General features: G+C 38.4%; 1 protein-coding gene across 1 annotated transcript in view; it reads right to left on the reverse strand.

Moving 5' to 3' along the window:
* The window catches only part of E2F3 (E2F transcription factor 3), a 54908-nt gene continuing 36607 nt past the window's right edge, over positions 1-18301 (reverse strand). The window contains exons 3-8 of the mRNA XM_018077623.1: positions 11718-11829; positions 9260-9479; positions 8553-8711; positions 5452-5566; positions 3009-3144; positions 1-2279 (exon numbers count right to left, since the gene is read on the reverse strand). Coding sequence (XP_017933112.1) covers positions 2014-2279; positions 3009-3144; positions 5452-5566; positions 8553-8711; positions 9260-9479; positions 11718-11829 — 1008 coding nt within the window. The 3' untranslated portion in view covers positions 1-2013. The remainder of the gene's footprint in view (positions 2280-3008; positions 3145-5451; positions 5567-8552; positions 8712-9259; positions 9480-11717; positions 11830-18301) is intronic.

An 18301-nucleotide genomic window follows, 5' to 3' on the forward strand; every position in this document is an offset into this window, starting at 1 on the left:
TCTTTAAAAAACTCCTTTTTATTGATTCATTACCATACAAAATTTATTCAAATTACATCCATTTGAAGTGGTAAGATCACAGCTAGAGAACAGGTCACCCTTTAATAAATCTATTTACAAAACTCACCATAAAAGCTATTTTTGTTGGTTTTTTCTTTTTGTTTTTTTACAGTATTTTACAGGTTTGTGGTTTTGTTTTTTTTTTAAACTAGCATACAATGCAAAGCTAAATTAGATTAGTATTTCATTTGTACAAAAAAAAAGATGGTCTGCATTAGTCTTCATTTTCTCTTCCCTCGCAAAAGTGCCCCTTTGTCTCGCAAAATCTTCGTGCTCACACAACTTTTACTTTCCTCTTCCACAAGACAAAAAACTTTAAATACTACAATTTTATTTACAGATCCACATCTAAAAAAACTCTTAAAAAATTACAAACCAGCTAGAAAATATTCTGGCAGTGTTTACAAATTAATTCTATTGTACAAAACTGCTAGATAACTAAAGTGTGAGTTGAGAACATATATCAAATTAAATACAACTGCTGAATGATCTATGCAAACATTTGTACATATAAACACACACTTAACACTGTTTAACAGTTCTTTATGTGTTGCCCTTTATACATGTTATATTCCAAAACTCACACAGTCATACAGTTTTCTTATTAGTACTGTGACTTCTTGCCTTTTCATGTGTGAGCTTTCATAGCAGCAACTCAACGGTACCAGAAAACCTGCATACATAATATTCTACTACAGTACAAATAGTACTAATTTTCTGAGTATGTCAGATAAGCACAACAGTAATGCAAAAAAAAAAAGGATTATATGGGCATCATCTAATCAACATTACATTAATTTAGCCCAGAACATGGCAAAATATTTTACACTCAAGAAAAAAAAAAATTATTTAAGACTTCTTAGAATTCCTCTGACGTTCAAAAAATAAATATTGGTACTATACTATACTAGCAAAGATTTTCAAAAAATAAATGCAATTCAGTTGATGTGGTACTTACAGTTATGTACTTTGGAAAAAAATTAGTTCCATTTTGCTGGCGAAGAGAATTATAAAAAGCTGTAAGCAGAGGAAGCTAACCCACTGAGATAAATATGATATATATTGAACAAACAAAGCTTGGCATAAGTGTTTTCCATAGAGGAAAAAACCCACAGTGCATCTCTAGTAGGCACTTAACACGAAGCCCCACTTAGTACCACAAAAATTCATGTACCAGTTCTAATGCACACTGGGGGCAGTAAAATCGAACTGTGCATCTTCGTTCTAGTTTAAAAAAAAACAACCAACAAAAACTACTTTCACACACACACACACACGCACAAGCATTTTTAAAAATCTCTTATTACTACAAGAAGTGGCAGAACTTTATACTTTTCAATATTTGCAATATACACTACATTTACAGTGTATTTTTTTTTATTAAAAGCTTTTAAGGACATAAGTATTTGACCTCATAATGAGACATATACACAGCTCAAAATGAGCATTATGACAGCAATTTAAACATTCCCACAAGTAGCTGAAGAATCCCATTTCACTCTTTCGCATTACTTCATATACACGTTCACTGCAGGTACAATCCATGTTGTGACACTCAAAAGACATGCATTCTCTGCAGAAGGCACGACCTGAAATACTATTATAAAATTGTTATTGAGGACTAAACCAGTTCGTTGAGCCCTTCTCCATAAGCCCACTTGTCACAGTAAGCAGAGACTGGGGGAGTGTGAAGACAAAAGTTTTATGGTCACCTGCTTGCACCTGCTGACTCGCAAGGCACTGGAGCTCAGGGTCAAGGAGAAGGCTTTGCTGTAAAAGCCTTCACTCGTCTATAGCATTTTAGGGAGTTTTCAATTAAAATATCAGCACTGTTCAAGAGCCTAGTTTATTTAATAATGCTATTTTATGGTAAGTGGAGGACAACTCTGAATGACAGCAGGTTTTTTGATTCCATTAAAAACATGGTTTAGATATGGACAGCATTTAAGACAATCAGCTGTATATAAATTCATCCACCAATGAAGGAAGTTTCTCTAAATCATAAGCATCAAAGAGGTCACTGATGCCTTCTTCATCCCCAAGGCTCAGCAAATAATCTTCCTGAAGCAGAGGAGGCAGCAAATTCACAAATGGTCCTTCAAAGTTTGAGGGAATTTGGTCCTCGGTCTGCTGTAAAAGGTTGGCTGGAGAAGCCAGTGGAGAGATTGTTGCCATATTTACTGAGCAGTCACCTTGTCCTGAGTTAGCAGAAGCCACTTCTGTAAGAGGAGGGAGAAAAAAAATAAAAGATATCAACTTTAATCTCAATAGAAGTATCAAAATTTCTATCAGACCAAACAAAATAACCACTGCATAAAGGACCTTTCATAAAGCCTCATTTCAAGAAAAAAAAATGGCCTCTATAAAATTTCTAGCTTGTTTTTGATATGTCACAAAGGGCTTCTCAAAAATGATCATTTTGCTATCATCTCTGATTTTTCTATTAAAAATTATTTTAAAATATTTAAACAACTACAGGGGGAGTAAATCAAGAATAGTGAGATGCCCATTTTTCAGTGGCATTTATAGTCAAAAGTGAAAGCTTTCTAGGAAACAGATGTCTTTAATGATACAGTGTAGCTGCATATACATATACACAGAGATTTCTGCCTCTTGTTTTGAGGTGAATCTTTACTGCTACAGTCCTACTTGAAAATGCAAAAGGAACAAAATTGGTTTTTTCTTCATTATTGCATAAACTTTGGTTACATATGATAACTTTGGTTACGTATGCAAATAGGAAGCTTACTTTAAAAAACTGATGGAAAGAAAAACATATTTCCCGCTACACAGACCAGAAATGCACAGTGAAACATCGGTACCTTAGTTCTTCACTGCTCAGAAAAATAAAGCCAAAAAATAAGAGTCAGATATCTAAAGTTCAAAATGAAATCTTGAATGTGAGCTTGAAGGAAGGCCTTTAGTATATTACGAAGAAATAATCTTACCTTTGGAAATGGTTTTGGAAATATTTCCGTTGTGGTCCTGACTATAGGTTTTCATTGGACTGAGGGCATCATTTTCCTCTGGGCACAGATAAACTTCAATAGGTCCTTGAGTACTAGATAAATGTATCAATGCACTCTGCTAACAAAACAAACATCAGTAAGGTGTTATAACAATGAACAGAACAGAATACTGATGATACTGAGTAAATTCTTACTGGGGTGTCAGTGTTTGAATACATTTTTTACTAATCAAAAGAACCTGAAAAGAACCCCAAGCCTTTTTTTCACAATGTGAAAAATTAGGCTGACATATCTTGTTGACTAGAAGACAAAATAAAAGCTTTTTCCACTGTCTGTAGTGCACAAATCTCAAAAGCCCACCATGTTGTGTGGTGTATCATAATGAGGGACTTATAAAGGATTGAACTCCTAACACTTTTTTACAGCCACAATAACCTGGAGCATTCTGATGGAATGGAACTGTGGGAAGCAAGTCACAGGTTTTATTATTATTCATAACAATAATATTGGATGTAGTTGTGTAAATGTTTCTGTTTTTAAAGGATGCCAAAACATCTTTTCCACTCCCCCAAAAACCTTCAGCACTTCTTCATACTGAACTCGAACATCTATATGGCAAGTTCACCTATTTATCAGGAAACATTTCCAAACAACAAAAGAACCCCCAAACCAGATGCCCTTTCTTCATCCAAAATTATTTAAGTCCTTCTGCCCTCTGAAGGCAGTGATTTTGACGGTGGTTCTGAATAACAGGATCTGCTAATTCGTTGCAGAAAGCTACGTTTTTCTTAACTTTTGCACATTGATTCAATAAACCAACATGACATACCTAGGCATAGAAAACCTGCAAAGTTGCTCTTTGTGTTATGATGGAAAATCATAAATTACTCTGGTTACAAATAAACCTGCTCCTGGTGTTTTGCATTAATAGTTTTCTAAAAAGCATGAACACAGGCATTATATACCTCTTCGCAGACTTGTTTCAAATACATCTTATTGTGCCCTTTGACAAAATGTTCCTCATATTATTTGTGTTCTGACAGTTATGTAACATAATAGACAGCATTTACAAACACGGAGAACACCAACTGAACAGGGATTCCCTGGGGCAGAGAAAACGGTTAAGAGTACTTAGGGCAATGTTATAGATAATTAGAAAAAAGGAGATGGGAAGAGCGGGAGTTGAAAAAAGGTACTCTTGAGTGACTGAGGTACGCAAAAAAAGGACACTGAAATGTAACTGCAAATGACAGAAAGAAAGAAGACTTTACTGCCTGAAGCTGAAAATTAAATGAGTAAGTTGGGTATAGAGGATTAGGGAGGTCTAAGAACTAATTTTAATGATGGTGTGCATCTCTCTCTGCCTGCCTGATTTCACTGAATTAAAAATCAAAGCATAATGCCCAGGGGAAAGAAACAGGAAAGCAAACAATGATAATAGTATATATTTATGGATATTGATAAAAGATATCCCTTCCCCACTGCAGCAAAATGATTTATTCTTCCTAAACCTACACATAGGTTCAAAGGGGAAACTAAGGACAAAGGCAGAGAAAACAAAAAAAAGGATGGAAACTTGCCTAAGCAAGTGCAGAATAATCTTAGGAAAAGAAGTGACAGGGAATCTGGAGTCTGCTGAGTCTCAATAGGTATCGCTGAGTTCACTGGCCCAGTGGTGGGGATGAAGGAACAATGCAGAGAGGTATGAACAAGACACAGTGGTGTTTGGGGAGTTAGCCCCATCTCTAGATGCTCCTTGAGTGAAGAAATTAGGTATGTTTTTTGAATCTCTGAACCAGTGGCTTATGAAATTTATTCACGTTTGCCCAACATATTTGGGTCTATCTCATCAAGTGAGAATTAAAATAAGTGTCAATCAATAAAGCAAAGATGATGATGACGGAAGAAGGAAGGGCAAGAGTAAAACACAAGTTTCTACAATAACTGTAATACTTCAGAAAGGATAATCCTACATTAAAACATATGTTTCAAAAAATTAGGATATCAGTAATATGAGTCATCAATATGCTTAAGGCATTGAGTTATCCATGAACTTTTAAACTAAAACAACAAAGCTGAATTTCCAAAAATTTTACATGGTTACAAACCAAGGAAATTTCACTTGTCAAGGAAGAGCTTTTCTTCATATAGAGTATGGCAAAAGAAAACATCTGTAAATAGAGTGGATTACTCTGAAGAAACCTGGAAGTGAATGAAAAGGAACAAATAATGATGCCCTATGTAAAATTATTTGTAAAGTTTCTCCTTCATTTTTTAAAGAAACATCTCTAAATTTTGTAAGTAAGATGAATATAGGATGGTATGACTGGGCATCAGATACCACAGTAAGACTCAAGACACACTTGCTCCATCTATAGAAAAATTATATGTAACCTGGCAGACAGTTCCAGGTTCTTCTTACCTCCACTGGGTCAGGCACTTCAAGTCTTGTTTCTGGAGGAGCTTTCACGACTATAACAGTTTGGTCTTTAAGGCCACTAATTTTTCGAATATCTTGATACGTCACATAAGCTAATGTAATCACTGTTAAGGAACTTTCCAACCCAGATTACAGTACATTCAGATTATTAGAAGAGGCAGAAGTCTTTGAATTATTTTTCCATTCTCTCATAGCTACATTGCTCTTAGCCCAAGGTTTTCTGTTCTCTACCTTGTGACTGCCGTGACACCCTGTGAGAACTTTCCTTCAATGTAACAGCTAGGGTCACTACTAAGGGAACAAAAGGGAGTCTCCATGCTAAGTGCCTCTCTCCTCCTTTACACAGTTAAAACTACATAAGCTAAAGCTCAACAATCTGAAATCGGTCACAGACAGCATAAAGCAAAAATTCTTATGCACTTGCTGTCAAAGTGCAGAGAACTGAAAATCACAGAAAAAATGTACAGGAATTACAGATGTGTGCTACAGAAGCACATACACAATATCACCACATCATAAAATGGTTTGGGTCGGAAGAGGCCTCAAAGATCCTTTAGTTCCAACCCCTCTGCCACCAGACCAAGTTGCTCAGAGACCCATTTAACGTGGCCTTGAAACACTTTCAGGGATGGGGCATCCACAACTTCTCCAGGCAACCTGTTCCAGTGCCTCACCACACTCTCAGTAAAGAATTTCTTTCTAATATCTCATCTAAACCAACCCTCTTTCAGGTAAAGCCATTCCCCCTTGTCCTGTCACTATATGCCCTTGTAAAAAGTCCCTCTCCAGCCCTCCTGCAGGCCCCTTTCAGGTACTGGAAGGTGCTTTAAGGTCTCCCTGAGGTCTTCTCTTCTCCAGGTTGACAAAAAGCATAATTTCATTTTAAATTTGAGGGAATTCATAAATGTAAGTATATAACACATACCACATATATAGAAACATATAAATGTATAAATATTTACACAGCATTCATATGTTTATACACTAATTTATATTATATAAAATTCCTTTAAAAACCTGTTTAAACAACTACTTTAAATCTCTAGACGGTGCAGAAGGTCAATTTCTGTATAAGCATGGAATGAATATGAATATTTTGCTGTTCAACATGTATTTGTCAAAATCATCATGAATGTTTTGGTGGGTTACTGCACAGTGATGCCTCACATACTGATTCATGTAACAGAGGTGCTTTGGCTGCGAAAAGAACTATGACATGGCCATGATCACAGGCAAGCGCTTCCAGCTCTTTAGTTTTGTTGTCTGTGAGTTATCTAGCACAACTTTTATGCCATAAACATAAAAGCCTCACTTATTATCTTTTTGCAGGTGTAAATGTGTACTGTTACTGTGCAGTACAGCAAGACAGACTGCTCAAAGCTTAAACTGCCAATACATCTTCCATCTATCTTGGACCAAAAGGTCAAGAGGCAAAATGACAGGTCATCTTTCACCCAAATGGCTTTTATCAAGGCTTCTACTGTTTGTTTAGTAAGGTTTGCAAAGGTAGAGTACAAATTACAGCGGCAGTGACTGTCACTATACGAACAAAGGAAAGAATTTTATAGTTTTCAAATAATCCTCACCACTCCAGCTAAGGGCTCCTTCATGCTAATGCTGGGCATAAACTAAAACATTCAAGGTAGCAACCAGTTACTTTCTGATTCTCTTTATTAGGGAGACAAGGAAGCACACTACCTAATGGTGAAGTAAAAGAAAAAAGACCTTCAAAAGCAGAAACTTTGCCTGTAGCAATTAATGAAAGGAAGAATCTTCTCGGTTCCATGAGTATTCAGCAGGTCAGACTTCAGTGAGGTGAGCCTAAGACAATACTCAGATTCATCTCCAGGTTTCACACTTACGCATTCCTTTCTCAGCAATCACTAGTATTATCAGAGTCGCAGAGGGATTTGGGAAACACGCTCCCCTAAATCCAAAAGCATGAGGCCAACACAGTGCTAATGATGATCCCTCCTCGCCTATCCCCATGGCAGCCAACAACGGCTGGGCTGGGATCTCTACTACAGCAATCAGCACCACGAAACCAGGGAATTGTAATGCTCCGTTTCGTCTGGCTTACATCTCTTCGTGGATCATGCTCGTAGCTGAAGGCAGCACTTACCCTAGTTCCTATGCCATTTGTGGTGATCTTTGGTTCTATCTCAAAATGTCTATGAAATTCAGCCAAAAGGTAATGTTCACATAGTTTGTGTACTTTTTACTGGTACTCCCGCAGTTATTTCCTATCCTCCAGAACAGAGAATAAGTTCACCTTATTAGATACTCTTTAAAAACTACTCATTACATGAAGTAATAAGTTTTCACATCAGCATTTAATAGAATGCTTTCTTGTGTTGCTAATAGGTGGGAAATTAGTGAAAAGGTGAACTGGTTAATTATAAAGGGTATTAACAGCCAAAATGAGTCATATGAACCTTATGCAATTGAGTATTGCTATTACATTAAATAATTCAGACTAAAACAGACATATTGAGACCTCATAAAACCTTTCTTTATGATATTCTATTATAAGATTGTCGACCCAGAGGAATCTGAAAATTTGTTGCAAGTTTCAGACTAAACTGAATCCCAACTTTATTTTCCTCTCTGTGCCTGTAATTTATATACACATCAGCTTAAAATAAAATAAAAAAATAAAAAATTAAGTAATGACTAGAGAACTCTGTTACCCTACCAAAGACTTTCTCTTCATGTCTTTATAATTTCTGAACACATAAAACTGGGGTTTGCTCTAGGCTCAAAATACTTGAAAAAAAACTACAGGGCTGTAAGAGATTTTCACTCATTAATTAGTTAGATTCTTGGTTATACTCTATGTGAACAGAACAGAAATGTTAACAGTCTCCATCATACACCATCCTTTCTTCTTTTTTTTTAACATTCCAGAAGCATTACAGGTGCAAGTTGCTCAAGTAATTTTTATATCAAAATACATTAAAACCTATTGGCCATCTTCTTGAAACTTCTGATGCTTTCTATCACACTAAATAGAGGAATTCTCCCAGTATTGCTGGGCACAGCAAGGAGACTGACCACCTTTGAAGTTTTGGGAAAAAGGATATCTCTGATTTTCTGAGTCCTCCGTTAGCAGCTTGAGGTCCAGGGTGCAGCTTTGGATTAGCTCATCCAGTTTTTTCTCTTCCTGAGTCAGTTCCGTCACCTCCTTTGTGAGGCCTTGACGCTGTGCCAGCATGCCACCATCCTCTGACAGACTGCAGCCCCTACAGATATAAAAAAGGAAGACACCCTTTCAGCATTTGTAAAATTTGGCCCTATACTATGGAAAAGGGGAGAGGCAGGATGCGACAGTAAAAATCAAGTTCTTAGTGCTTTCTCTCCAAACCCACCCATAGCGAATCAACAGAAACTATGCTTTCCAGAAAAAAGCATCTTTTTGTCATGACAACATATTTTGGAACTGCCACCAAGACGGAGAAGTTGAGTATTTCTAAGCACTTTCAAAATCTTTTTTCTAAACACTCACTAAAAAAAGCTGAGGAAGGCGGTAGGTAGAGATGGATACCTGAAAACCTACTCCACCTGCAGAAGTGAATGAGTCAATCCAGTATTCAGACAGGTTTCTAATTTCCATGACAAATGCTTTTTATACACTTTCTTAACAGAAAAAGAAAACTTTATCCTAGTGGAAGGCATTTCAGATGACTCCTTGGAGCAAAGTGTTAGAATGGAAAGTGGGAGAAGAAAAACACTGCTGCACTGTGACAGTGAAATCAGCCAGCAGGGATGGAAAAGGATAATGAATACTTACATCCACTGAATGTTGTTTTTGGATTTTTTCTTAATGAGATGGATGCCTTCCAGTACATTGGTGATATCATAAATCCTCCTTTTTTGCACCTTGAGGACCTCTGCTGCTCTGTTCAAATCTAAGACCCCATCGGGAGACTGGCTCAGCAACTGAATGAACTTCTTTGTAAGAAGGCCAAGTGATGTATCATACCGAGTCTTTTCTGAAGGAGATTTTGGAGCTTGGAAAGAAAACAAAACAAAGCAAAAAGTTAAATCAGTTTTTCTCTGGTTTCGGTTCTGAAAGCAGCATCCAGAAATGAAAGGATATATATTACAGATACGTCTTTCATTTTTACTAAAGAAATCTCTCAAACCTCTGCGTTAAAACACAACTTACCACTACATATTTATTTGTATTTCAAGATGTACTTTTCCAAAAGTCACAGGTACATGAGCAAACATATATATTTTTTAAATGCAAATATTTCCATTAGTTCGACAGATACATATAGCAATATTCTACTTAGGCTTTCACTATGTGAATTTGTAATAGTATTTTTTAGTATGTAATTATCCTGGTACCAAAACCAAAAAAAACCCCCTATGACTCTCCTTTATCAGGCTGATAGCCAGCTTTCATCAGGGTTTGATTTCCCCCCCTTCTAAATTAGAAGTCAGCAAGCGTCTTGGACCTTACTGGGCAACTCATGGTTTCCATGCACAAAGGCAGCATCTATATACTTTTAAACTTTTAAATACTTGGATTGGAATGATTTCTAATTCTAAATGTTTTAGGCCTTTCTGTCAAAGTAAATGAGCCACCATTATTACAAGTCTGCTGGGCTGGTATTATGAAGGATGGATTTTAGGCTGATCTGGTGATCTTCATGTTTTCAAGCATTGGGTCACACATTAAAGTGCACAAGTCAGTCAAAACTGAAATCCTACCTGAGAGTGAACCTTTAGACTACACTGAAATATTTTGAAGAATATGATGGCTTTTCCATGAAAACCAAGACATTGCATGTTTGCAAAGAGAACCAGCTAGCTGTATTTCCTTCTTGGGTAGATTCAAGGCTTATTTACACTAGGAAATGGAAGAAGATTCATAGAAAGGCTTGGGTTGGAAACAATCTTCAAGATCATCCAGTTCCAACTCCCCTGCCATAGGCAGGGACACCTTCCACTACACCTAGGGTTTGGCTCAGAGCCCCATCCTGCCGAGCTTGGAAAACACTTCCAGGAGGGCATCCACAGCTCTCTGGCAACCTGTTCCAGTGTCTCACCATCCTGTGAGTAAAGAATTTCTTCCTAACATCTAATCTAAATCTCATTCACATCCACACGTGATCTTGTGGATTTATAGTAGAGTGGTTGCTTTGTTTGTTTTTCTTTGGGGTTTGGAATAGAGTAAGAGGATCAGAGTGATAAGGGCAAGAGGCTACTTGACCCCCACCTTAAATGGCACGCATCATGTTCTTTGTACAGCCTTATCCACACTGCAGCAGCATCCTGTGCACCAAACAGTACTGAATTTCTATGAGAATCCACTTCAATTTAATATAGACTTCATTTAGTTTAATGAAGTGCACTTTAATTAAAACAACTGTGGTTGTTTAACTTCTTCGCTTTAACGCTGTACCTTCAACTAATTTCACTTTTCCTATTTGCCTCAATAGAAACAAGTAGACTGGTGAGGAGGGACAAATATGTACCCCTTTGCGTTTCTTGCTCTCCAATCACTACCACTGCTGCCCCAGTCCTCTCCTTTCCCTATTTGCCTCCCTCTGCCAGCCTAATTCTCCTGCTGAAATCCTCCAAACAAGATAGCAAGGTTACAGCCCCCAGCTCCTGCTGCAAGAAACCCACTGCCCAAGGCAATGCAGATATGAAAAAATTAGTACTTAGAGCAACCAGGCAGCAGGAGTAATATGTCCAGTCATATTGCAGGGAGAGAAGGCAGCTCAGAGCTCAAAAAGAGCATTTATTGTACCATGCTGCTGAGGCGCAGCTACCACTCTTTCCAAATACCTGCCCACGGAAAGAAGCCCTGGCAACCAGCTGCTGTAACTCCATCAGGGAAGGAGGAGGCTGGCCTGATGAGCCTTGCCTAATAACTGTGTTTGATCCCATCATAATACCTTCATTTTTCAGCATCTGCCTCTCTAAGCATCCCAATATCATGTCCTTGGCTGAAGAGAAGGCCCTGGGTGGAGAGGATGCAGGCTGCCCAGCAGACAGAGGGATAGACCTGGAAGCCAGGAGCCTCTGCAGCCTCAGCAGCTCTGCAGCAATCTCTGCATGCTGCAAACTTGTTGTCCATTGCCTGCTGTGGAGTTGTATGCATGTCCAGGTGAGAAGAGCAATGAACACACTCTCTAAGCTTGGTAATGCAGCCTGCTGTATTGGTTTGCTCCAATGTCAAGCTAGTAAAATAAAAAACTCTGTGCTGTACAGCATGGTATAAGTTCTCTTACTTTTTGGACTATCTGGACTTCTTGTTGCAGCTCTTCCTTTCCCCTTTGGAGTCTTTAGTCCTTCCGCAAGATACTGGTGGCCGCTTTCTCCTAGCTCCAGCCTTCGTTTTGCCTGTTAAAAAAAACAATTCTTTTTTAAATTTATGGACAGTTAAGAAGTGTATTTCACTTTATCAAACACAATATTGGGGCTATAGGAAAGGCAGACAGCAGTGACCTTTTCGCAGCAAGGTATCAGGACAGGTTCATAGCTCATATGCATCACAATGGAATCCGAATATTTACTGGAATCCTAAGGTGGACTTAAATATGTCACTCTCAAAGGCTAGGTTGATAAGGCTTTTATTGGAAAATTCAACAATTTTTTTTTTAATTTGAAAAGCTGAGTGACAGTTGCATGGTGTATTTCAGTCTAGTTCGGACCTTCTTAAATAGGTATGAAAGATTTTGACTCTCACTTGAAAACATTTTAGTTGAGAAAAAACCATGACAATCAATTTCTCAAGCACACACATGTATGAACCCACAAAGCTACATATCTTTTGAAAAACACCTTATATCCATCTAAGTTTGTGCACAGGTAGTATTAATGAAAGTTATGTTTTTCCTTCACCATTTGAAAGGATGGTTTTGAGAGGACCGATGAACTTTCCATCAATGAAATACAAGACACGACATCAAAAGCAGCATTGAACAAATCTTCTCCTCTGCCTCTCAACAACTGTTGTCCTTATTGAAAGCACAATCACTACATTTATTTCCCATTAACTAGCATGTGCATTAAAGCTGCCTACATAAAAGCAAGGTGGAGCAAAAGTACTGCCAGAAAGATGATGCCTGAAAATCAGCTAAATGTTGCATTCAGCTCAAAGGAAAGCTGTGTACATCTTGAATAATGAAAAGAATTATGAAACTGTTAAACCATGCAACACACAGACAAACTGCAATGTTCCTAGACAGAAACACAATATACTATCTTTGGAAACAATTCTATACCCTTCCATGCCACTCAGGTTACTGAAATGAAATCTGGGGATACTTGTTATCCTAACAATAGAAAGAACATTACCTGGAAGACAGAGAAAGAAGAAGAAAAAGAAGTTTTGTCTCTCTAATCAAGTTTAGACAAATAACTGCTTCTAAAGAATGTTGTTTATTCAGTTAGGCAGAGTAATTCAGAGTAACTCACGGTACTTTATTTGCTTGTTTTTTAGACTCACCCCAAAGGGTTGGATAATATTCTGCTCCCCAGTGAACCAAGACAAAATAATACATTCTGCTAGGGAGTTGCATACAGATATTTCTGTATTGTGGATTTGTCTTACACATTTTGCTTTAGGTCTGTGACCAAGAGAAAGCTCTAAATAAATTAATTTATATGAATTTGTTTATGGATAGCTAACTAACATCTTTGTATTAAACTCCACTTGCAAACCTCAAACTTATTAAAAGGCAAGTTAAAGCACATGAAACTTGTACAAGCCCATGGTGTAACAGCATGTGCAGAGCACTCAAGCCACTCTTCCCTACATTTTGTGCGAAGGGGCACAAAATTCATTGGTGACAGAGCAAAACTGAACTGCATCCTCCTAACCAACATAGGCACTGCACTCCCAGCAGACCACTGGTGGCAGCTTCCAAAGGCCTGAAACACCTCTGCTCTGCTCAGCTCTGTAACCCAAGGACACAGATTTTAGAAAGGTCAACTGTTAACAAAAGCATCCAGCTAATATGTTTAGCCAATGTAATTGGATTAAATTAAGATTACAGCTATTCCACAGGGAGAAATACATTTCACACTTTTCTAAGTAAGTGTTTTTCCACCCTGAGAACTATAAGAGAAAAGGAAGGAGGGGAGAAGAGGGAACAATTCAGGGCGTGGGAAGACTAGGCTAAAGGGATACAATTAAAGATAAAAGAGAATCTCAAAACCAGGTGTGAGAAGGAGGGGTAGTGCTTAAGACTTAAAATCCAGAGATTTGTAGCAGCTCTCTCCATCAGAAGAAAAACTTAGGTTTGGACTATACATCAAAACTTTTTGTCTCAACTTGTTTGCAAGACACAAACAACAGTATTTTGCCTCTGCTTTTGTGGTTAAAGACTTATAAGTTTCTCCCATGAACTTCAAATAATCAGAGAGAACACAAAGCAGCATCCATTGGCTGCACACAGCAGCACAAGCCTGTCTACATGTGCTGGGGTTACTACAAACAACATACTCTTGTCAATCTCACCAGCATACTGTACCTGTGGACAGTGTGGGACTAGTGACTGGTTTCTGGAAAAATACCAAATGACAGAGAGAGTGCTACAAGATAGTAGTTTTTCAGGGTCCGAAGCATGCAGAAAGCCTGAGAGAGGCACAGAGCAAAATATTTTAGAGGGGTTTAAAAGATCTTGATTACCAACAGGCAATTTTAGCAAACTCTGAGGAATGCTTAATATCAGTCCAGATGTTACACGTCACTCAGCAAGTGCTCTCTTCCCCTTCCTGTTTTACAAACTACATAACTGATAAGACGCAGGACTGAAATGGTGTATTCTCTCAATTTCTTCTTCCCTGAATTACAGACCAAAAATTTTCTTGTGCCTTTGTCTTTGCAGGATCCTGGGTGACTCACAGTTTCTCTCTCCCATCTCCAAAATTATTCATAGTGCTTTCCCATATCAGGCTTCCCTTCAGGAAGCTCGAGATCTGTGCTCAGCAAAATCAGTGACCCTTTTAAAAAATATCTTGTATAACTTATTTCTATAGTGCTAGAGCACTATATTCATTATTTGCACTATTTGTACCAACTAGTATTATTTGTCTTTATTGCATTGTTCAATCAATCATAGCATGCACAATCACCTGACACAATACGTGGTACTGGCTAAAAAGTAAAAAGCCAAAGGATACCAGCACAAAGCATCCCAATGACAGGGAGAGATAGGAAGCATAGGGAGTAAGAACTTCTCAGAGACATGAAATCTGAGTGCAACAAATGGAAGTCTGATTCCTCAGGGTGACTGTGAAAGGATACAAAACACGAAGGGCAATGACACTGGCAAAGCCACAAAGTGATACATCCAGTAAGAGACATAAAAGTAACAGGAAAGCATCCCACTGAGCTGAACCAGACACCTCCCTAACACCTTGGTAAAGAAGTAAAAACTGTGGCATTGTTTAACTTAAGTTTCTCTTCCAATAGTATGAACAATCCCTAATATAGATACAACAGATCCACTGTTCAGTGCAGACCACCAAAAACTGGTGGCATCTTGACTCCTATGCAGTTTTGCCCTTTTAGCTTCAATCCTTTTTCAAAAAAAAAGAGACTCAGATAGCTACCACAATTAACATCAGAGGCAAACCCACAAGAATATCTTCATAAAAATACTTGTCTATATAGGAAAATAGTTTAAAAACTCCTAGGATAAGCTAAGTATTTTCAAGTAGGCAGGACCTGATGCAATTCACTTTACAATACTCAGTCTCAGGGATTAAGTTTTAAGAGGATGTTGGAGGCAGATATGCTTGCAGAGGAATAGAAAAGGCACAAATGCAGTTTTTATTAATTGAAAAAAAAGGGTAGAAAAGGTGCAAATGGGAAATTATAGCCCATTCCTCTTAATGGGCTGTTTTGACTTCATGACTACCTGGGTCTAACAGGTTGCTGACCACCTCTTCTGCGGTCTTCCTTCATCCCTGTGCTCTCCCTGCTACCCTGGTGCAGGCAGCACCTGATCAATGCGTCCTCATCAGTCCCCCCAAAAAGCTGGTTGAAGAGGTCACAACCAGCAGTAACTTAGTCCCCCTCCAAAACAGAAGTGAGTTTTCTGCCGGGTTATCCCTTGTGGGTGAGGTGTCTGCACTGAGAACTGCTGAGCAGAAGCGGTGTGACACCGCCCCACGCCCCTTGGGGCATCAGCTTGGCATTTGAGTGGCTTCACTTTCACGTCACACAGCAATCAACTTCACTTCTCAGGGAAAGAAACCGGCGGCAATTAGAAGGAAAAAAATAGACAAGTATGTGCTAAGCATTAGGTAACAGCCGGCACAAGGTTTTGTCAAGATAGCAGAGAGCACAGTTCTGTGGTGAGGCAGACAGCATGTTTTTGAAGACTGCATCATGTCCAACCAAAACATCATTTTCTACAAGAACTATATTTCTGAGCTTGAGGGGAGCAGTAAAACACCCTCTAATTCTTTCCAGTGATAAAAATCATGGAGCATAACACTAAAATTTTTCCTGTTAGATGTGTCTCAGCTTTATTACTGAATGCAAGTTAGTTGCACTGTTTGCAAGAGACATACCTAAGAAAAATTGCATTACCTGGGCTACTTTTTCAGAATTCTTTGTCTGAAATACTCCTGCACCCATTATGCTTTAGCAAGCATGTAAAACTTGATAGAAGAATGATCTGAGTTGGGCATATTCTATTACCCCCAACCCCAAAATTTAAGAACACCCGGAAAAGTGCAGTCAGAACATTTTCATTACAAACACGAAGAGCCAAATTCCATTTCAAATTAGTGTCACAGCTCTTGGGCCTGCCCAGGCTCTGCACATCCCATCTCCTTGGAGGTCCCATTCAGGAAAGAGACACATCTAAGTCCCCTGCTCCCCTAGCAGCCATTCAAGGTATATTAGAGGAGCAGCAGTCTGATTTAAATACAAAAGGACAAAAGTTGAACTCAGAATGAGAGCGAAAGTGCCCTGGGACAAAGCCTGCTGAGATGGGGACAGAAGATAAAATAACTTATTCCAAACAAAGATGGGATGAAGAGCTGAAAAGAAACTCCAGTTTAGGGTTGACTGGGCAGGAAAAACAGGAAGACTGGAAATGACAAAGCATGGCAAGGAATAAATTGTTTATATTAAATGATAGCTGATAGTGAATTAAGCAGCAAGTCAGAGAAATGTGTCTTAGGGCTCAGCTGTGGGTGTCTCAGGGCAAGGACTAAGATGGGCAAGTTAAGCAAGGGATGATGACTAAGCCTGGAGTAGTCTCTAGAAGATATTACAATTGCTAGGGGCAGATAAAATGGCAGCTTTTCTGTATGCCACGACAACGCTGATATTACTGGGGAGGGGATGCAAGCCTTTCCAGGCAGCACAGATAAATTTTGACCGCAGTGAGGAAGCCATAGCATAGATGCTTTACCCATCCGCACATATTCTCCACAGGCTTTCAACCACATTTTCTAAATTAAGCAGTCACTTAAAAATATAATTTATAAGCTGAAGTTCTGGAGGCACGAACTCTAGAAAGCTGTTCCAGAGGTCATGAGTTGCAGAGAAGAAAGAAAACATCTTAAAGGAAAGGGCAAATTAAACTTGAGCTTGATGAGGAAGGAAAACAAGAGAAGAAGCAAAGGAAAAAAGACACCTTGGGGTGAATGCACAGAAATATTCATACACTAAGGAAACGTCTCCAGTGAACGAGGTGATACAGGCTGTGCATTTAGAACATACTCAAATGAACAAACCCTGGTATGTGGAGAGCCCTGAGTGCCTGCCAGAGGGCTGCACCCAGCTGAGGGCATGGCAAACAAGACTGCTACCGCCAGGAGAGACTGAAAAATAGGGAGAGGTGCAGAGAGGAAAGCAGAGGAGCTCTCAGAAAGGAAGAGGTTGAGCTCTGCTGGTCAGCTCACAGGTAAAGAAACACCTGAGGTCAGCAAAAAGATGCAAGAGGACTACCAGAGCTCCTGTCTTCGGACTCTACTGACAACTCATTTCATACCTACCTCCTCATAGCTCAACAGAAATAAGTCTGCAGTTCAAACTCCTGGAAGGGAGAGGAAATTCAGTTTTCCACAAAGAAATATTTACCCCAGTGGTCTACACATGGATACTAATAATTTGTACCATACTACCCCAGGTTTCAGTAGTTAATTCTGACAGTATAAAACATTTAAAAGGAGGTTAAAGAAAAGAATAGGAAGATAAAGAAAGAGCTGGGAATTAAACAACTCATATGTAAAAGACAATAAACTAAGTATGTCCTTAAAAGGAGAGTTCAAAAAGTTCTCTCAACTCTTCCCAAAAATATAACTTCTTTGTCAGAAGTAGGCATTCCCATACAGAGGAACAAGCGGAACAAGACCAGGAATGTCAGTTTAATGAAAACGTGACCTCAAAATTCAGTTTTACACATAGCCCATTCATTAGACTGAGGTAAAAGAATATGAAAAGATACATAAAAATAGTGCCTTGAAAATTGAATACATTGTAAAACCAACACAAGGTAGAAAAGGAGTCTGAAATAATAGCTACTTATTCACCAGGATTGTTAGTTGAGTGACAAGCAGTTCATATTTAAAGTAAAATTTAAAGAATCATTTTAAAGCAAATGAAAACACAGCTTATAGAAATCATCCTGATCAACCTACTCCAACACAAAAGCCTCAAATTTTTTTCACACAAAACAGCAACTGTATTAAAAAAGGATCAAAAAATCCTTTCTATTATAGGAATTTCTGTTTCCTACACTATCACCTTATTTTTCAGCTTATTATAGTTTTAACTGAGGGAAATTCTTCTCTAGGTCTTACTTTGAAATTATTAATTCAGCTATTAATTGGCAAATCAGAGCTC

This window comes from Manacus vitellinus, unplaced genomic scaffold (genome assembly GCF_001715985.3).
Source record: "Manacus vitellinus isolate BGI_N305 unplaced genomic scaffold, ASM171598v3 scaffold_39_pilon, whole genome shotgun sequence".
Classification (NCBI taxonomy): Eukaryota; Metazoa; Chordata; class Aves; order Passeriformes; family Pipridae; genus Manacus; species Manacus vitellinus.